At 37.9% G+C, this 20002-nt stretch overlaps 1 protein-coding gene across 2 annotated transcripts in view; it reads left to right on the top strand.

Annotated features, from left to right (window-relative positions):
• ITPR2 (inositol 1,4,5-trisphosphate receptor type 2) overlaps window positions 1-20002 on the top strand; it is a 456678-nt gene that overhangs the window by 204719 nt on the left and 231957 nt on the right. For both annotated transcript variants that reach the window (XM_080660463.1, XM_080660464.1), the window contains exons 27-32: window positions 93-182; window positions 294-419; window positions 2408-2530; window positions 3841-4041; window positions 6244-6495; window positions 9361-9486. In XM_080660463.1, coding sequence (XP_080516589.1) covers window positions 93-182; window positions 294-419; window positions 2408-2530; window positions 3841-4041; window positions 6244-6495; window positions 9361-9486 — 918 coding nt within the window. The remainder of the gene's footprint in view (window positions 1-92; window positions 183-293; window positions 420-2407; window positions 2531-3840; window positions 4042-6243; window positions 6496-9360; window positions 9487-20002) is intronic.

The raw sequence follows: 20002 nt of genomic DNA on the forward strand, positions 1-20002 counted from the left end.
AATTACAAAATGTATTTATTAATTTTTTACAAAATAAATAAATTTATCACTGCTACATATGGCATAAACATATATATTTGTGTTTATCTTAGGAATCAAATATTTTAAGTCCAGTTCAGGATGGAACAAGGACACCTCAGATTGACAGCAATAAGAGCAATAACTACCGGATTGTGAAGGAGGTTAGAAGTAAACTATTTTTCTGTGGGTTAATGCTTGCATGGTCAAGAATTTTTGTGCAGCTTTTATATTAAATACTAGGTTTGTTACATTTACTGCTCTTCTTTTAAAAGATTTTGATTAGGCTAAGTAAACTCTGCATACAGAATAAAAAGTGTCGGAATCAGCATCAACGGCTACTGAAAAACATGGGAGCTCATTCGGTGGTGCTGGATCTTCTGCAGATACCATATGAAAAGGTTAGTTCTTAGCTACTTGTTTTCTCTAATTTTTTATTTTGATATATTTTTAAATGTATAGCAAGGTTGCAATGAACATTTTTCCTTGAGCTGTTTGAAAGTATGACTCCCATCTGATTCCCCGTCATCCTCAAGCCCTTTAGTGTGTACTTTCTACAAACAAGGACACTCTTCTACGTTATCACATGACTGCCTTCCAAATCAGGGAAGAGTATGACACTGAACTGCCACTTTATCCTCACAAGCCATTCACATTACTCCCATCATCCTAAGCGTGGCCCCTTGACAGAAAGATCCACTTGCAAAACAGGTGCTGTTGGGTTGTCATGTCTATTTAAATCTCCTGATGCTGGAACTTTTACAACATTTACACTTTTGAAGGCAGACCAACTATTGGGAAGACTGTCCCTTCTTTTGGGTCATCTGATGTTTCCTCGTGATTAGATTCAGTTGTGCAGCTTTGGCAGGATCTTAACAGAAGTGATGCAAAGTTCTTCCCACCACTTCCTGTTAGGCTGCACACAATTCTGATTTGTCCCCTTGTTGATGAAGTTCACTTGATGAAGGTGTGTATGCCAGGATTCTCCACTGTGAAGTACTCATTTTTCCTTTATCAATAATAAGTATTTTGTGGAGAGTTTCTTTGAAACTATGTAAATATTCCCCCCTTTAAATTCTTTTTTATTACTGATTTCAGAGAGGAAGGGAGAGAGAGTGAGAGAGAGAAGCATCAGTGATGAGAGAGAATCACTGATTGGCTGCCTGCTGCACACCCCACACTGAGGATTGAGCCTGCAATCCAGGCATGTGTCCTTACTTGGAATCAAATCATGACCTCCTGGTTCATAGATGGGCACTCTACCACTGAACCACACCGGCTGGGCTAAATTTCCATTTTTAATCACACTTTCAATTTATTCATTTATTTATTTCTACCAGTATGGACTTGTAGATGCTTGTTTTTCTCAATAGGTTATCCTAGTTTTCTAGTATTATTTATTTGGATTCTCAGGTTGTTCCAGAATTAACCAAGGGAATGAGCCCTGTTAAGCCAGTGTCTCTGTCCTCTAACATGCCCCATCATTCTTTGCTATTCTGCACATTAAAATGTCCCAGGCTCACCTTGCATTCTTCTTGCTTCAACTCAGGATGAGAGAGTGGGGAAAAGTAGGGGAGAAAGCAAAGAGAAAAAAGAAGAGGTGGAAATAAGAGACAAGGTAATAGCAAGAGGAGAGACAGAGAGAGGGAAGAGGAGAGAATGAAGATAAGGACACAAATAAATAGAGAGAGAAATTTAGAGGTGGGGGAATAGAGAAAAGTAAGTAGGGAGGAGAAACAGGCTGCGGCAAGGCAGGAAGATAAGGGAACAGGAGCAGAGGAGTAGAAGAGGCAGGAGGAGGAGGAAGAAGTGTGGGACAAGCAGTGGGAAGGGAGAAGGTTGAGAAAAGGGGATATAGAAGGTAAGGAAAGAGGAGAAAGAAAATAAAACCCCCAGGAAGATCTGAATACATAGAAATACTGGGAAAGAGGGGAAATCCAAGAAAGGGGAGCAATGTGAGGAATTGGAGGGTGCAGCGGAGAAGGGGGGACCAGAGCGAATGTGGAGCCCAGAGAGAGAGGGAGGGAGCAGAGGAGATGTAAGTCAGAGGCAGGTAAAGAGGCAGCTATGATGGGAAAACACAGTGGCAGGTAGGAAGATTGGGGAGAAAGGGAGGTAGACTGTGAAACAAAGAGGGGGTTGAAAGAGTGAAGGACAACTGATAATAGGAGGGCAAATAAAGAAGCAAGAAACATCTAGAAAATGGGGGATAGGTGTTCTGTGGAGATAACCAGGAAAGGTGTAGAAACCAAAGAGGCACAGAGAACATGGAGCATGAAACAGTGGCAGAGAGAAAATAAGTGCACTTGTGAAAGAACATATTTTTTGAGAATATTTTTGTTCTGATCTGTTTGTTTCTCTGTTTCATGGGCCACTCTTTAACTTACAGAGTGATGAAAAGATGAACGAAATAATGAACCTAGCCCATACATTCCTGCAGAATTTCTGTCGGGGAAATCCACAGAATCAAGTTCTCCTTCATAAACATCTGAATTTGTTCTTAACACCTGGTGTAAGTATTTTAGTGACATCTAATATTTATAGTAAAGTGTCCACCAAATTTATTTTAGCAACGTTGGTGAATAGAATTTTATTCATTACCTCATTTTTTTTTTCCCTAATAGGGAAGGGGTTCTTGTCCTAAATGTGGAGATCTTTTATTTCCATTAAGGAAACAGTTAAAGAAACTTGAAAAATTACACAAATTTTACCTGCAGTTGAAGATTTTATTTATATGTATACTAGAGGTCCAGTGCATGAAATTCGTGCACGGGGGAGGGGGAGAGGAGTGTTCCTCAGCCCGGCCTGCACCCTCTCCAATCTGGGACATCCCTCTCACAATCCGGGACCACTGGCTCCTAACCGCTTGCATGCCTGCCTGATTGCCCCTAACTGCCTCTTCCTGCTGGCCCGATCGCCCCCAACTGCCCTCCCCTGCCAGCCTGATTGCCCCCAACTGCCCTCCCCTGCCGGCCTGATTGCCCCCTAACTGCTTGCTCCCCCACGCCAGCCTGATTGCACCCCTAACTGCTTGCTGCCCCGCTGGCCTGATCACCCATAACTGCTTGCTCCCCTGCCGGCCTGATTGCCCCCAGCTGCCCTCCCCTGCTGGCCTGATTGCCCCCAACTGCCCTCCCCTGCTGGCCCGATCACCCCCAACTGCCCTCCCCTGCTGGCCCGATCGCCCCCAACTTCCCTCCCCTGCTGGCCTGGTCCCCCCTAACTGTCCTCCCCTGCCGGCCTGATTGCTGCCTACTTGCTGCCCCACCGGCCTGATCACCCATAACTGCTTGCTCCCCTGCTAGCCTGTTTGCCCCTAACTGCCTCTGCTTTGGCCCCCGCCACAGTGGCTTTGTCTGGAAGATGTCCGATCGATCTGGTCTAATTAGCATATTACCCTTTTATTAGTATAGTTTAATTTTAGGAAAAAGAAAGAACTAACTCTACAATGCCATGAGTGAGATACATATGAACAACTCAAGGTAGAGTTTACTCTGCCCTGTAGAATGTGGATCAGCTGATACTAGGGAAGAGCTGACTTTGAATAACCGATCATTAAATTATTCTCAAGAATACTGTTGCCCACATGTTAACCTGGATGATAATCAGCTCATTTTTCCAACTAAATTTGTTTGTGAGCTCAGATTTCTTTTCATAGTGAATGATCTCACTGCATTTTGTCAAAGACTTGCACAGAAAACTCACTGTGGTTTTACATAAAATATAAAACTGATCACAGGCAGGGATGCTCATCTAAGTACTGTTGAAGGAATAGAAAGTTGATCATGTCAGAATCACAAGGGCATGGTCCTCTCTCTTTAGCTCCTTGAAGCGGAGACCATGCGGCACATCTTCATGAACAATTACCATCTGTGCAATGAAATTAGCGAGAGAGCAGTGCAGCATTTTGTGCACTGCATCGAGACACACGGCCGCCACGTGGAGTACCTGAGGTTTTTGCAAACTATTGTAAAGGCAGATGGTAAATATGTGAAGAAATGCCAGGATATGGTCATGACAGAGGTATGTTCTCGGTTTGTGCGTTACTCACTTCACACAAACAATATGCTCAGATAAGTGTTTTCTGTTAACTTAGAGCGAGGAAAAAAAAATGACTTTGGAAAATAATTTAATCATGACTACTTAAGCACGAATATGTGTTGCTTACCTCTAGTGAAGTAACGTTAGTTGATTTTATAATTTTCTAAGAGCTTTTCTTTTTCTTAATGAATTTGTGTATTTTAAATAAAGGTAAAATCCTACAAAATGTTGTAGATTATTTAGAATGAAAGTGACAACATTTTATATTTGTAAGTTTTCAGTGTATAACAAAAATGGATTAAACTTGCTTTTTCCAGTGCCTTTATTACACTTCCTGAAATCTCAAATGGGTGTTCTCTGCTACTATTTGCAGAGGGTTTTGAAAGGAATTGAATTCATAGAAATTATTCATCACTGATTTATCACAAGTGAAAACTTAGCTATTTAGAGTAAGTTAAATGTTTAAGGAGAACAAATGAACGAAGTACTGAATTTATTTGGCCATTTTCATTGTGATGTTTGAAAATGAGTGAGATTTATGCAATGAGTAAGTGACTCATTAGGAACCAAGAGGTATGGTGGAGAACTGAGAGTTCTTTGAGCGCATTTGGGTCAATCATTGCCCTGTGACCTAATGGCTTTCTAAAGGCCTGTATGGATTAAGACAGTGGTCATCAAACTCATTAGTCAACAGAGCCAAATATCAACAGTACAACGATTGAAATTTCTTTTGAGAGCCAAATTTTTTAAACTTAAACTTCTTCTAATGCCACTTCTTCAAAATAGACTCGCCCAGGCCGTGGTATTTTGTGAAAGAGCCACAATCAAGGGGCCAAAGAGCCGCATGTGGCTCGTGAGCCGCAGTTTGCCGACCACTGGATTAAGACATCTTTCAACCATGGGTACCAAAAAGTGATGTAGTAGATTATATTGTTTGGGGGAATTTGCACAACTATGTACCTTAGCTTTTGGAATGAGGGTCATTTCTATATTGATACAGTATGATGTGCCCTGCCTGGGAATTGAACTGGCAACCTTTGGGTGTGCTAGACAATGCCCAGCTGCCTGAGCTGCACTGGCCAGGGCAAGGCTTTGAATTTTTAATGTAAATTTTTGTTGTTAAACATTTTACGGAACATTTTAACTTGTGATATTTACCATTTTCTTATCTATATTTACATTTATATTAGTTCTTCATTGCCTGGAAGTGTGTGGGAACTAATATGATTTTGTATTACGATTATCGAGGAAATAATTAAATTGGAAAGCAGCAAATAGTTAAGCCAGTTTTATGACACTTAGAAGAGGAAATGTTCCTAGGTGTAAAGAAGTGTTTGTAATGTTATATTGTGTTTAAATACATATTTTTGACATATATACATTATCTTTCAACAAAATTTCAAAGCCAACTAATTCTTATCAATTTAAATGTTATTAATTTAAATAAAACAAAAAATTATATAAGGTGTGTTACCTACCAAAATATCTCACATTAGGGTTAGAAATTTGCTACTTATATAGACAGTAATGCATTATGGATTTTGAGCAATAAAATTACCACCTACTGGAATTCTCAACTAAAATTATATAAACAAAATAGGATGGAAAATTTATATCCTAAGAGTTTATTCGCCCCCCCTCCTTTTTCTCTTTATTTCTTCTATTACTGCTTTTACATTTATTCTTTAGTGATGCTCATGACACTGGAATTTCTAGATTATTATAGAGTTGCATTTGGCTCAATGTACTGGCTTTTTCACTCTGTCACTATTAAAGGAGATGGGAATATTTTATTCTGCTTTATTAAATTTACACTTATGGGATTTCCTATTTGACATTGGAGTCTTTCATTGCAGTAGAGGGAAGTAACTTTATTTGAATATTTTGCATGTTTTATTTCAGTGGGTAATTCACTGATAAACAATCTACTACCATTGTGTTACTTAATTCTTGCCCCATCCACCGCTCCCATATCCCCCCTGCTGGTTTTGGTAGAGTTCATGACTGATCTCTGAGCACCTGACTAGAATCCTTTCGCCATCCTGCCTTGGTATAGTTCTGCTTTTGCAATGTTATCTCGGTTTTTGCAAAGAGATACACGTTTCCAGATAGAACAAGCCTTTGGCAATGATCGCAAGGATGAATATTTGGTCTGCTATGTAGACTCTCTTATTATCATTTCAGTTGATAAATGGGGGTGAAGATGTGCTGATATTTTACAATGATAGAGCATCATTTCCCATCCTTCTCCATATGATGTGTTCAGAGAGAGACCGAGGGGATGAGAGTGGCCCCTTGGCCTACCACATCACCCTGGTGGAGTTGCTGGCAGCTTGTACAGAAGGGAAAAACGTCTACACAGAAATCAAGTGCAATTCCCTTCTGCCCCTGGACGACATAGTGCGGGTGGTGACCCACGATGACTGCATCCCCGAGGTAAGCCTGGCAAAAGCTTAGCAGCTATAGGATTCTACTAATTTAAAGTAAGTGCCAGATGTCCTCTTACTACGACTTATAATGAGATAATATATTTAGTCAAGGAATTGTGCTTAGTTATACGATTGTGAAAATTTAAAAGAGCATTAACATGTTTCCTTATTTATTTATTTTTAAAAATATATATTTTTATTGATTTCAGAGAGTAAGGGAGAGGGAGAGATAGAAACATCAACGATGAGAACACTGGGGATTGAGCCCCCAACCTGAGCACGTGCTCTGACCGGGAATCGAACCGTGACCTCCTGGTTCATAGGTCGATGCTCAACCACTTAGCCAAGCCGGCTGGGCTCTTGTTAAGTTCTATAAAAGCTCTGAAAGGTGATAAACCTTATTAAAGTATAGCCATTGGAAGCTACTATAGGAGTCTCTGAATTCTAAAGATGGCCCTGTGAACAAAATGAGAGATTTACTTGTAGCTTCTAGTATATTCTTGAGAACGAAGAAGACCCTTCATAAATAATTCAGTCATTGGTAGGAGAGGCTTGGATGGGGCTGTAGGCTCATCTGTTGGACTCTGTAAGGTTACCTTTGTAGAACAGATGCGTTCTTGGAAATATGGACAGGCATATATGCTTTGTTCACACATCATCTTTTACCCTCTGTCCTAGCTTGGCTCAGGTGATAGGGAACAAAACTCATTAGAAACTGGTTGTCTGCCAACAGGATTAACAAGGCTTCCAGGAATGTACATTGTAATGTCCTCTTTTTCTACTACCGTGCTGTATTGTTGCAAAGCTCATAAATGTGTTACACTGAATGTGATATAAATCCAAACATTTTAAAGCACAGTCACTTCAGATGTATCAGGTTAGGTTAAATTTCCCACTTCCAAATCGTCCTATGTAGTAATGATAGACCTGAAGTATATTTTTGTGGGATTATTGGCACCTCAAACCAGAGGTACTTCATGCCCTGATGGGCTTGAAATAAGATGCAAAGAAAGGAAGCCTAGTGTAGTGAGTAACTCCGTGGGTTCTGTCTTTACCCGAGGCCTGCTCCTGCCCAGGCTCCTTCCCACACGCAGCTCTCTCTGACCACACACTCTGATCTCTCACCTTCTGCCACTTCACTCTCCCTCCTTCAGATCTTGATTCAAGCATGACTTCTTCAAGGAAGACTTTTCTGGCCTCCTGGAGTAGATTCTATCATTTGAAATTTGACACTTGAATTTAATTAGTTAATAATATCTGTAGTCCTCATATCCTCTCCTAAGATTATAAACTTGATAAAGTCTAGGTCTACAAACAACTGAGGTCTAGAAACAATGAGGTCTGTTTCTATTTACCACTATATTGGCTGAGCCTAAACCTACACTTAATAAATATGTTTTTAATGAATGGACGAATGATTTAAAGAATGGATCAGAATCCTGGATCCATTACTTTGCAGCAGTTTGACTGGCTCCAATAGGTTATTAACCTTTCTAATCTTCGATTTTCCACAGTTTAAACTGAAGTAATTATAGTACAGATCTGATAGGGTTGTTGGAGGATGGAATTAAGTAAAATGCTGAAGGTGTTTGACAGGCAGCAAACAATGGGTACATATTAGCTGCTGTCAAGGTGATTATGATAATGCATCAAATGGCTCTGATGTCGCCCTACCCTTTGGTCAGTCCTTGCACAGGAACCCTGTCACTTAAAATGTGTCTTGGACCTCAGTCAAGTAGGAATAAGCACTGAGGACATGAATGCTGACCCTGTATTACTTATGGTTCTAACTTGGATTCCAGGAATCCCCTGAAATTGTTTACATGATTTCATATATATATATATATATATACACACACACACACACACACACACACACACACACACACACACACATATATACACACATACATATACACACATATACACATTTTCTGGGGAGATTTGTAACAGTCTTCCTATTTTCAATAAAAATAAAGAAAAGAAAATTGAAAACAAAAAAACTACTGCCCTACACATTTTAAAAATGGTACAAGTTGGTGAGACTCATCCTAGTCCTTTATGAGGAATTTTGCTAAATCTGGAGAGGAATTTTACTATATCTTAAAATAATACAATTTTTTTTTTGGTAAACTGTGGACCTGTTTCTTCTCAGAAGTAGTAATTTCAATATTTTTGAATGATGATAAAGTATTATTTAGTCCACACATTTAAGCATTTTATTAGAACTCTCTTGGTTGCAAGTGACAGAAACCTAACTTCAACTAGTCTAAATTTTTAAAAATACAGGAATTTTGTTGACATCTGTATTTGGGAATTGGAAGGATAGTTGTTCAGAGGTTTGGACAATGTCAGCATTTTCTCCATCTCCTGTTCCCTTTTTCTTTGTGGTTTTGCCTTATTCTCTTGAGCATAATTTTCCTCCACATGGCTGGAGAAGATGGCTTCTTGGAGTTCAGTTTTACCTTGTCCCACTTTAGCAATGAAGTAGAGGGGTGGGGCAGGGGAGGGAGAGGGAGAGAAAGAATATGGCAGAGTCAGAGAAGCAGGGGAGGGGAAGGGAGAGGAGGGAGGAGAAAAAGAGGGGAGAGGGAAAGGGAGCAGTTTTGACACCTAGTGTCTCAAATAGATAGACTTGGTTTAAGACCTCTGGGCCCAGGAGAATGGAATACAAGGTCACGTGTTTACCCTGGCTCAGGGGATGGAGTGTTTTAGTAAAAGAAGGGAGATGGGATTGCTTTCTGGGTAGACATAAAACTTGCCATAATGTATTATGGGAACTAACACAGATTTTATTTAACTTTTCATAATTGATATTTGAAAAGGAACAATGAAGAAAACTCACATTTTTTTGTATTTGAAACTTGCACAGGTTAAAATTGCTTATGTGAATTTCGTTAATCACTGCTACGTTGACACTGAAGTGGAAATGAAAGAGATTTACACAAGTAACCACATTTGGAAATTATTTGAGAACTTCTTGGTGGATATGGCAAGGGTAAGTCATACTTTGATCATTAAACAGTACTTCACGTTCAGTTGTATTAAGCATCCAGATGAAAAATTAGAATTAAATCCACTACCTCTGGATATAATCCATTATATTACAAAAGTTGGGAATGACTTCCATAAGATTATGAGTGAGATTTTTGTATACAAAATACCCAGTACAGTGTATAGAGCAACTAAATGTTCATTTTTGCTCTTACAACTGACTATATTGGTCTGTTATTAAATGGAAACTTAATGGTCTTTTGACCTCGGTTAGAGAGACATTTGGCAGAGGTGAATTCATATACAACCGCTTGTCAGGAGTGCAATTGCAACCCCGGCTGGAAAGGATCTCGAGAGGTCTTGATGACTGACTGCCTTCAGACAGCCACAACGTGAGCAGATGATTCAGGATGTTGCGTTGCTCACTGTTGCTTCTTCAGAGGCTTCTCCATTGATTGAACCATTTAGTGTCTTTACTCCTGCCAGTCAAAATATGTTCTTCTTTCTACTCTGAGTCCATTTCCTCTTGCTTGGCTTTTTGAGCAGGACATGTGGAGCAGGTTGGTATTTTCTAGATACTATCTAGCATATGTTTTGCTCTATTAATATTGAATAAATGAATGAGTGAATAAAGAAAGGCAAGGATGGTTTTTGATAGCTTGCACTTAATTTGATAGCTTGCACTGGTATTATTATAAGGTTATATGTAGCCTTTAAAGCAATTTCAAAGTTAGTGTGGCTTATCCTTTTTTTTTTTTTTGCATGCTGAATTATCATTATGTTCAGGGTCTATTATTTGAGGTGTTTTGTTTTGTTTTTTATCTTCTCTGGTTTTCTCTTTAAAGTTAAGGGACATAATGTTGAAATAGGAGTTTCACTAATAGAAGATAGTGTGTAGATAACTCCTTGGACCTATTATGCTGGCCTGTCCCAGTCCTCTGGCTTCCTGCATTCCTGAGTGCTGGTAGATGTGAATAGGCCTCACTGGGGAGGTACTTGGAGGAGAGGGGGTGGTGAGGTCCATATTTTCACTGTCTTATAAGAAGATATGCTGACTGTTACCCATAGTTCACTGCGTCCGTACAATTCTTTCTGGGAGGAGGGAAGACAAAGGGGATATAATAAAGAATTAACTGCAGATCCAGACATCCAAGAGCAATCTTGGATAATACAATAAACCATGCATTATTCCAGTCCAGGAACTCTTTTAGCAGGGTGAATGAGGTCCCCTATGTTCAAGCAAGTGTGAAGGAACACAATTCCTGTTCTACTTCATTTCTGTAGAACTCAAAGGCACTCATTATCTTTCTAAGGTAAGCCTGCACCTGTGGAGAAATCATCCTGTTCTACAGAGGATTTACATAGCACTCATAATTGCCACCACCTCCCACTCGCCCCCGCTGTGACCTTATGAAAGTCCTTGTACCTGATCGGAGACACGTATCTCCAGAGACCTTGAAGTAAAGGATGGTTTATATATGCCAATGACTGAGCTTTAAAACTGCACGTGCAGGGAGGCAGTGAAGAGATTATGGACTGATTTGCAGAGTTGCACTGTGCTACGGGCGAAAGATAAGCTTGAAAAAGATCAAGGTCACATTCAAGGCAGCATGAGCTGCAAGGCTAAAGGGATTTTTATTTTTTAAACCAAAGAAAGCTGATGATAGCTGCCACTGATTATGCTGCCTTTGAAACACTCCTTCAGTTGATGTATATATTCTTTTTCTAAAAAAAGTGTACATGTAGGAAGGAGTTTTATTTTCACTATTTTAAGTAGACAATTAATGTTATTTATTGTCTGAAGCTCTAGGGGAACTTCAGAATCTTCCTGGTCAATTCATTTATTATGTCTAACCACAACAGCTTAACTGTACTGCAAAAAGCATTTTTCTCTCTCCTTGTTTCTCCCTTATTTATATGTTAAAGCAGCACCTCTCTTCTCCCCTTACCAAGCATGGCAAGGGATCAGCCCTCCTATTTCTGGGTAGGGACAGGAAACCTGACATTACCATATCTAAGATTTCTCTTTCTCCCCCTTAGGAAAGGTTAAGAAGCTACCACACACTTTCAAATTAAAATATAAAAAATGTGGTTAAATAAGTAGAATGTAGCCTTATAGGCAAATGTTCAGGTCAGTAGAGCAGTAGTTCCCAAATCCAAGTAGTTCTCAAGCATCAGAATTATGTGGGGGGTTTGTTAAAATACGATTGCTGAGGCCCACCCTCAGAGTTCCTCATTCAGTAGTTGTGCTACTTTGCATTTTTAGCAAGTTCCCAGGTGACGCTGAAGCTGCTGGTCCAGGGACCACACTTTGCAAACCATTATGGTAGAGCATGGTAGTTGAGAGTAGAGTTTTTAGAGGCATTAGCTAGTCCAGGGTTCAGGTCCAGATTCTTCTGCCTCTTATTAGCTCAGTTACCTTGGGCAAGGAACTTACTCTTCTGAGTTTCCTTATTTGTAAAGAGAACATGATAATAACACATTCCTCATAGGGTTATGGAGAGGATTCAGTGAGGTATTACATAGCACATGCTTGGCACCTGGTAAGAGAGCTGATGACATTATCCATGTATCCATATCATGGTAACATCACTGGCATTATTATAAGGTTATATGTAGCCTTTAAAGCAATTTCAAAATGTTTCCCCAAGACCTGCACCAAATAAGAATGTTGAGGACCACCCCCCCCGCAAAAAAAAAAAAAAAAAAAAAGAATGTTGAGGATAACCAAAAGGGAGAGCATCCAATGTCGACAGGAGCCAGGAATCATGTCCATGAAGCTGGAAAAGCACAATAGCGACTTAACATAGAGATGGACTAGTTACAGCAAAGGTATGAAATCCTGGCACAACTGATTTACATCAGTGAGAAATGGTAATCTTGAGGAAAGGTATTTGGTAAGTTGGACATAAAGAATTATAGGATCTTAGGGTTGGAAGAGACTGGCAGTCGTAGAGTTCACAGCTTTTAGCACATGCCTGTATATTTCCATCAACAATGATATCACTATTTTTTGAAACAACTGGTTCCATTATTGCACAATTTTAGTTGTTAAAAGCTCTAATTTTGAGCCAGATTTCTTATGTAGTCTAATTTTTACCTATTTCTTCTTTCTATATCCACATGGAATGATTCAGTTCAGCAAAGCATAGGTGTTTACTATAAGAAACATGACTTTAAAATGATAACATTGTACAACTTAAAGGAACTTAAGATCATTTAGGTCAGTGGTTGGCAAACTGTGGCTTGTGAGCTACATGCGGCTCTTTGGCCCCTTGAGTGTGGCTCTTCCACAAAATACCACGTGCGGGCACGCACGTACAGTGCGATTGAAACTTCGTGGCCCATGCACAGAAGTCGGTTTTTGGCTCTCAAAAGAAATTTCAGTTGTTGTACTGTTGATATTTGGCCCTGTTGACTAATGAGTTTGCCGACCACTGATTTAGGTTGACCTCAGATTTGACCTCTTTGTGGAGAAATTATTTGCTAGCAAAGGGTGACTTGCCTCGCTGGTAACAGAGCTGGGAAGTCTGCTACAGCCTAATCCAGGACTTTTCCCATTACAGCTTCTCAGGTATGTTACAACCGCTCTCATGTCTCTCATCATTTTCTCCATGTCTTTCTGGGCTTGTTATAATTTTCAATATACTTTTGGACTCTCTCTAATTTATTAGTTTTGTTTTTTTTTATAAATACGGCATCTGGGATGGCACCACATGTCTCAGGCAGGGATTGTCAGCATGAGGCATGTGATTATTTTAGTAGAAATTTGGAGAATAATCTTCTTTAACAAGCAAATAAAACACTAATTGGTAGTAACATTACCACATTCAAACTGTCTTCTCTTGTTTCTCTGGAGTCAATTCTTTGCCTGTTACCAGCTTGTTGTTTGCTCTTATGTAATGGTTTCTATTAAGTCACCTTAACTAGTACCTTTCCTGTTTGCGTCCTCTTTTCTTTGATCTTGTTAAGACCCATTTAAGAAAATCTTTCTGAAAGACTTCAATAAATTGGTGCTAGATTGTTTCACATACCTCTTCCATTCTGATTTTCTGACAGAGACTGCATCCATGTCCCATAGATACACCAGATTTAGGCAGGCAGCAAAGCTATTAGACCCACGAAAAGTTGTTCCACTGTCTTCTGAGCATTTAACGGCAGCCCACTTTGATCTACGTTCTAATGCAGATAAAATTGGTGTTTATAGGGCAGAAATGCTTTTCTTTGCCTTTATAACTGATTGTTGTTGTGGGGTCAGGGTTTGGGAGTCATTATTAGAAAGCACATGGAGGGAGGTGGGCTGTGGTCAATGTTAGCCTCAGACTGTATTTTTTCTTTTGAAGGTGTTCCCAATTTTGCTATCAATTTCAAGATTCTATAATGGCCTGTAGTACTCTAAATGATGTATGGAAAGAATGAAATTAGACCAAGAAATAACTTAGAGGCACACCTAACACAGTGTCATGGCATTGTCCCATCAGTCACTGCTTAACAAGATACATCCGAGTATTTTATTTTCAAATAGATCACTTGAGGCATACTCTCCCTTTACTTAGCCTACCAAGTCATAGGAAGTAGGAGTAAAGACAAATTTATATGTACTTAGAAACACACTTTCTAAGTTTTTTTTAATATGATAGGGTTGAATAGGTTTTCTTTGACTGATGGTTTGATTCTATAATTTTCTTGACTTTCTTAAGTGGAAGGAGCTACTGAAAAGTCTCACATTAAAGGATTCTTTTTATATGGTTTTATTAGCTAGCAATGCAGGGAAGTGAAGGGTAGAAAATATTCTATAAAGCCTATTTTTTTGTGTAGCACCTTTCCCTCAGGTGTAATTCTATTTTTCTCCTCAACATTTATGCTGAATTATTATGATGGTGCCACATGCAATGCATTCTTGTTTGGCTATTCTTGATTGATGATTGATTGGTCCCTGGCCTGCATCATACTTTCTGCATTGGCAGCAATGATCATAGTTGATCAGTTCCTTCTTGAACACTTTTTCAGTTGGCCACCAGGACAATAGTCCTGTTCTATTTGTCTCCCACCTCACTGGCCACTCCTTAGTTTGCTGTTCCCTCTGAATCTTTCCAGCTTCAAACATTGGAATGTGCCAGGCTCAAACCTTATACTTGATCCCTCTGTGTGTATGATCACTTACTTGCCAATCTCATCCACTCTCCCTACTGCGATACCAGGCTGATTGAAGCATGGACCCTTCCTCAGATGTCCAGTCTCACATATCCAACTGCCTACATGACATCATTGCTTGGCTATCTAACCTCTGACTCTTCATTCACTTCCATGTCCCGCTAAAAGTTAATTTTTTTCTCAAATCTTTTGCATCTCAGTAAATGGCAATTCCATTAATCGGCAATTCCATTATTCAATCTCAGCATTCAGGCAAAAAATCTTGGTGTCATCTATAAATATTACTTGTCTTTACACTCTAAATCCAACCTTTTAGCAAATTCTGCAAACTCTAACCTTGAGATATTTACAACATGACTGCTTCTGGACATGGCATTACTACCATCCTGCTCCAAAGTACCATTAACTCTCATCTGAATTATTGCAATAGCCATAAAAACCTGTTTCCATGCTTCCAGTCTTTTTTTCAAAATGTATTTTTATTTATTCCAGAAAAGGAGAGGAAGAGAGAGATATAGAAACATCAATGATAAGAGAGAATCATTGATTGGTTGCCTCCTGCATGCCCCACACTGGGGATCAAGCCCACAACCCAGGCATATGCCCCAACTGGGAATCGAACCGTGATCTCCTGGTTCATATGTCGAAGCTCAACCACTGAGCCACTCGGGCCGGGCCATGCTTCCACTCTTGCCCCCTTCCTCCCTCCAGTCTCTCTATAGCAGCCATAATGATGAAAATGAATGATAATAATAATTTTGTTTACATCTCTCCTTTGCTCAGATTCTTCCCAGAGTGAAACTCCTATATGATTTGGCCTCTTCTCTGTCCACCCACCCCTTCCCCATGTCCTCCTGTTCCCTCGCTAGCTAGCTCCCTGTCCCATCTACTGGCCTCATTGCTGCTCCTCAAATTTGCCAAACACACTCCATCTCCTGGGGTGCACTCGTCCTCTAGGTGTCCTCATGACTTCTTTCCTCTCTTCTTTCAGGTCCCTGCTTAAAAGTCTTCAGAGACTTCCATTGACCACTCTGTGTAAAGTAGCAGCCTTTTCCCTCTGTCCCTCCTTCACTTGCTTCATCCCACCTCCTCTACTTGACATTTTTGTATGTGTATTTGTTTCTACGGAAACAAAAAATGCCAGAGATTTTTGTCTGTTTGATTCACTGCTACCTACCTGACATAGAGCAGTGACTCACACATAGCAGGTACTCAGTATGTTTTATGGGACAAATAAATGTCAACTGCAGCTAAAAATATCTCAAAACAGAATTTGAAAACAAAGTAAGTGTGGCCTCAGCATAGAGTTAAGTAGATGTATTAACGAAATGAAATAAATTGCTTGAAACAGATTTTTACTTATGTGAGGTATTAATATATAATAAAGAAATGATCAACCATTTTCAGGAATGAGCAAACTTTTTCCATAAAGAGCAACATAGTTAATATTTCAGCTTTCAGGCAACTATCATAACTGTTACAGCAATCACTAAAGGGAAAGGAACCATAGGTAAGATGTAAATGAATGGATATGGCTAGATTTGACCCATGGGCTGTAGTTTTATTTCCCCTGGATTATCAAATTAATGATATAAATTAGAATAGTGATTTTTATATATTTTGTTCACCTGTTGATCACAGGTAAGTACAGGGTGGGGCAAAGTAGGTTTATAGTTGTTTGTTTAGAAAATAAGACAGTAATTACTAAATAAGAATATGACTGTAAACCTACTTTTGCCCCACCCTGTAGAACATTCTTGGCATGCAATAGGCATTCAACAAAATTGTTGATTAGAACTAAATCAAAATGACATTGGAGGACACAGGCTATTTGGGGTGAAATGAACTCAGCTCCTAACCTAACGTCATATAATATAAATTGCAATGGATTTTAGAGATAATCTTGAAATGATAAAAACGTATGGAAGATAGGTAAATATTTATCTGTCTTTGGATTAGAAAGTTCATTTTAAGTATAAAAGCAATGAATGAAATTAGCTAAGAAAAATAATAAATGTTTCACTATTTGAAAATTTTAAATTTAAGTACATAAAACACATAAAAATATTGAACATCAAAATAGGAAAAGTTATATATTTAAAAAGATAATGATCCTTACATAAATTATATGAAAAACACTAACACTGTATAATATTAAAATGGGCAAAAGCCTGGCATTCATGATTGATAGAGGAGGAAGTAAAGGTAATTGCCTGAAAAAATAGTCAACTGTTAAGATTTAAAAAAATACAAAGGAAAATAAAATCTATTTTCCAGCTATGAGTTATAAGAATAAAAAGATAGTATTAAATCTTGTTTCACATACCTTGCTGATGAGAGTGTAGATTTAGGCTGTCTTTCTGAAAAGTATTTGATGTACATTAAAAAAAACCTCTATACCTTTTTAATGTGTCAAGTAATTTATCTTCCAAGGATCTGTCCTCAGGGAATAATTATAAATAATATAAAGAATTTACGGTCAAAGGAGTACAACATACTCTTATGATAATATACAAATAGAAATACTTAAATATTTAATTGTAGAGAAATGGTTTTAAAAATTATGCTATAAGATGTTATAAGGTCACTTTGAAGATTTTTAATGTGAGAAGTCCTAATAATAATTGCATGATAAATATGAAAAAGAGAATACAAAACTGATTATCTAGAATGATTTTATTTATAGAAATATATACGGTAGAGCAGAAAGATTAGAAGAAAAGATTCCGTGATGTTAATCATGGTTTGATCTGGATTTTAGGTTTGTGGATAATTTTGTATTTTTGAATATTGTGTCAGGGTTCCTACCATTAATATATATTGAGGATGGAGGTAGAGGCAGAGTAGCTACCTGACTTCTTTTTCTTTCACTCTGATCTCCAAGCAGAGTCTGAAAGCAAGAGCTAGTTTGTGGGAATGAGGAAACGTACAGTGTTTTCACACGTAGGTTGTTGATAGCATAGTACATTTATTATTGCCCAGCAAGGTGTATAAAACTGTCTACATATCCTCCTCTGCTGATTCCTTTTTTTGGTGAAACATTCCCAAAAAATCTGACTCTGAAAGTATTTTGCTCCATTCTTTATAATAGGGGGAAAAAAGGAATTCACACAAAAGACCAACAAGAAGGAAAAACTAAGAAAATAATAAAAAAAAAAGATTTGTATTGTTTTTGTTTTATTTTGGTTATGTATACCTCAATTCATCCCAAAAATGGATTAAAGTGTGATTGTGCATTAAAATGATCGATAAAGCGTGCTTTTTAAAATAAGTATTTAGAGCCCTGGTTGGGTAGCTCAGTTGGTTAGAGTCTGGTCCCATACACCAAAAGGCTGTGGGTTTGATTCCTTTTCAGGGCACATATTTAAGTTGTGGGTTGGATCCCTCCCTGGTCAGGGTGCATATGGGAAGCAACTGATTGATGTTTGTCTTTCACATTGATGTTTCTCTCTTTCTCTCCCTTCCTCTCTCTCTGAAAAACTAATAAAAAACCTAACATATCCTCAAGGGAGGACTTAAAAAAAAAGAAAATAAATATTGAGAAAATGACACTACATGAGAAATATATGTGTGCAAACAGGTTGAAACTTTAAAAATATATGTGTTACACATTAAAAGTTAACGAATGTGATGTCATTTTATTATTGACAAGAGTCAATAAAAATAAATATTAGGAGAAAGAAATATAGTTAGTTATTTATCAGGTTCTTTTTTACTGAAAAGGTTTTAAAGATTTTAATTTTAAAAGTGTCTTCATACATATCTTGCCTATCTACAATATTACAGCAAGGCTGTAGAGGAGAAAATGTTATTTATATGGGCAGAAAAAAAATACCCTTTTTAAAAATTCCTCATCCAAAGATATGTTTCATAGATTTGAGAGAGAGAGAGAGAGAGAGAGAGAGAAAGAAACATCTATGTGAGAGAGAAACATCTACTGGGGATCAAACCTGAAACCTAGGTATGTGCCCTGACCAGGAATCGAACTCATAACGTTTTGGTGTATGGGACAATGCTCCAAACAACTGAGCCACTCAGCTAGGGCCAGAAAAAATACCTTGAAAAATTATTTGAATTCTTTATCCAAATTAATTGAGGAATAGATTCCATACAGTTTTGTAAACCCAGACTTTAAAAAAAATATTTTTTACGTTTTACTTAATTTATATTTCTGATGATAATATATTCAAATTATATGTACTTTAAAATTATACTTTATATTATGATGAAGATATGTTCAAATTATGTGCACTTTAAAATTATAATAGAACATAAATAAAAACTTGATTATAGCTATATAATTAGTGGTTGCACTGAAATGAAGACAAAAATAAATTTGGTGTTATAAATATATACTAATTTACAAGTTATGTGTCTTGTTTTATTACCCCAAACTTTGTCAGCTCATTAACAGAATATCCATGTCTGCAGAGTAATGATTAAATTCATTTGTCTGATATTTTGGCTACTTTAAGAAAACTTTTTTTAAACATAGACTTTTCATTACCCAGGATTTTGAGGGAAGCCTTTAGCTAGAAATAAATTGCTTTTATTAATCCACTGACTAAAGCAAATCTTGCTGCCTCTTTAGCAAGTGTGCATTTGCAGGTACTGCAGTGTGATACTCTGCTAGCTCCAGAGAGCCCCCCACAATTGTGTGAAATGTCACTGGGTGAGGAGGAAGGTTATTTGGGCTGCTGATGGCAGCACTGGTCTGGTACCTATGCCACTTTAATATATTTTTATCTTACCGATCAGAAATTTTCACTATAAAAGCCAGTGCTGGAAAGATACAAAATGCAATAAATCCTACTTCATATCCATTATGGTAAAATTGATTTTATATTATTCTGGGGCCACATTAAATTTTAGTCCTTGCTTAGATGTTCCACAAATATAGCCTAACCCAAAGTTAACCTAAAACAAAATAATAGTCCTTTCTTGTTCTTCCATTTTTTAAAATTAACTGATTTATTCATTTCACAACGTTTATTGAATATCTTGTATATGCCACGTACTATGTTATATGCTGGAGCGATAATGAAATGATTATATAATTTGACACAATTTACTTTCTTTAATTGCACTGTTCCCTACAATAACTCTATGAGATTACTTCTAATACGGCCTTGTCAGGTAGATGTCATTTAATAGATGAGGAAGAAATGAATTGCCCCCATGGGAAGTAACTTAAAAGCAAAACAAATCCTCTGCTCTTTCTTCTACCTCCATTTAACAATTACTGTTATTTTCAAACCAAAACACTGAGACACGTGGTTTGAGAAGGGAATATTTCTCTTTTGTGAATTTATTTGTGTAAAAGGTTTTAAAGCAATATCATATTAAATTACATTTACTTATTCTTT

Source organism: Plecotus auritus (genome assembly GCF_963455305.1).
Source record: "Plecotus auritus genome assembly, chromosome: 3".
In the NCBI taxonomy this organism is placed as follows: domain Eukaryota; kingdom Metazoa; phylum Chordata; class Mammalia; order Chiroptera; family Vespertilionidae; genus Plecotus; species Plecotus auritus.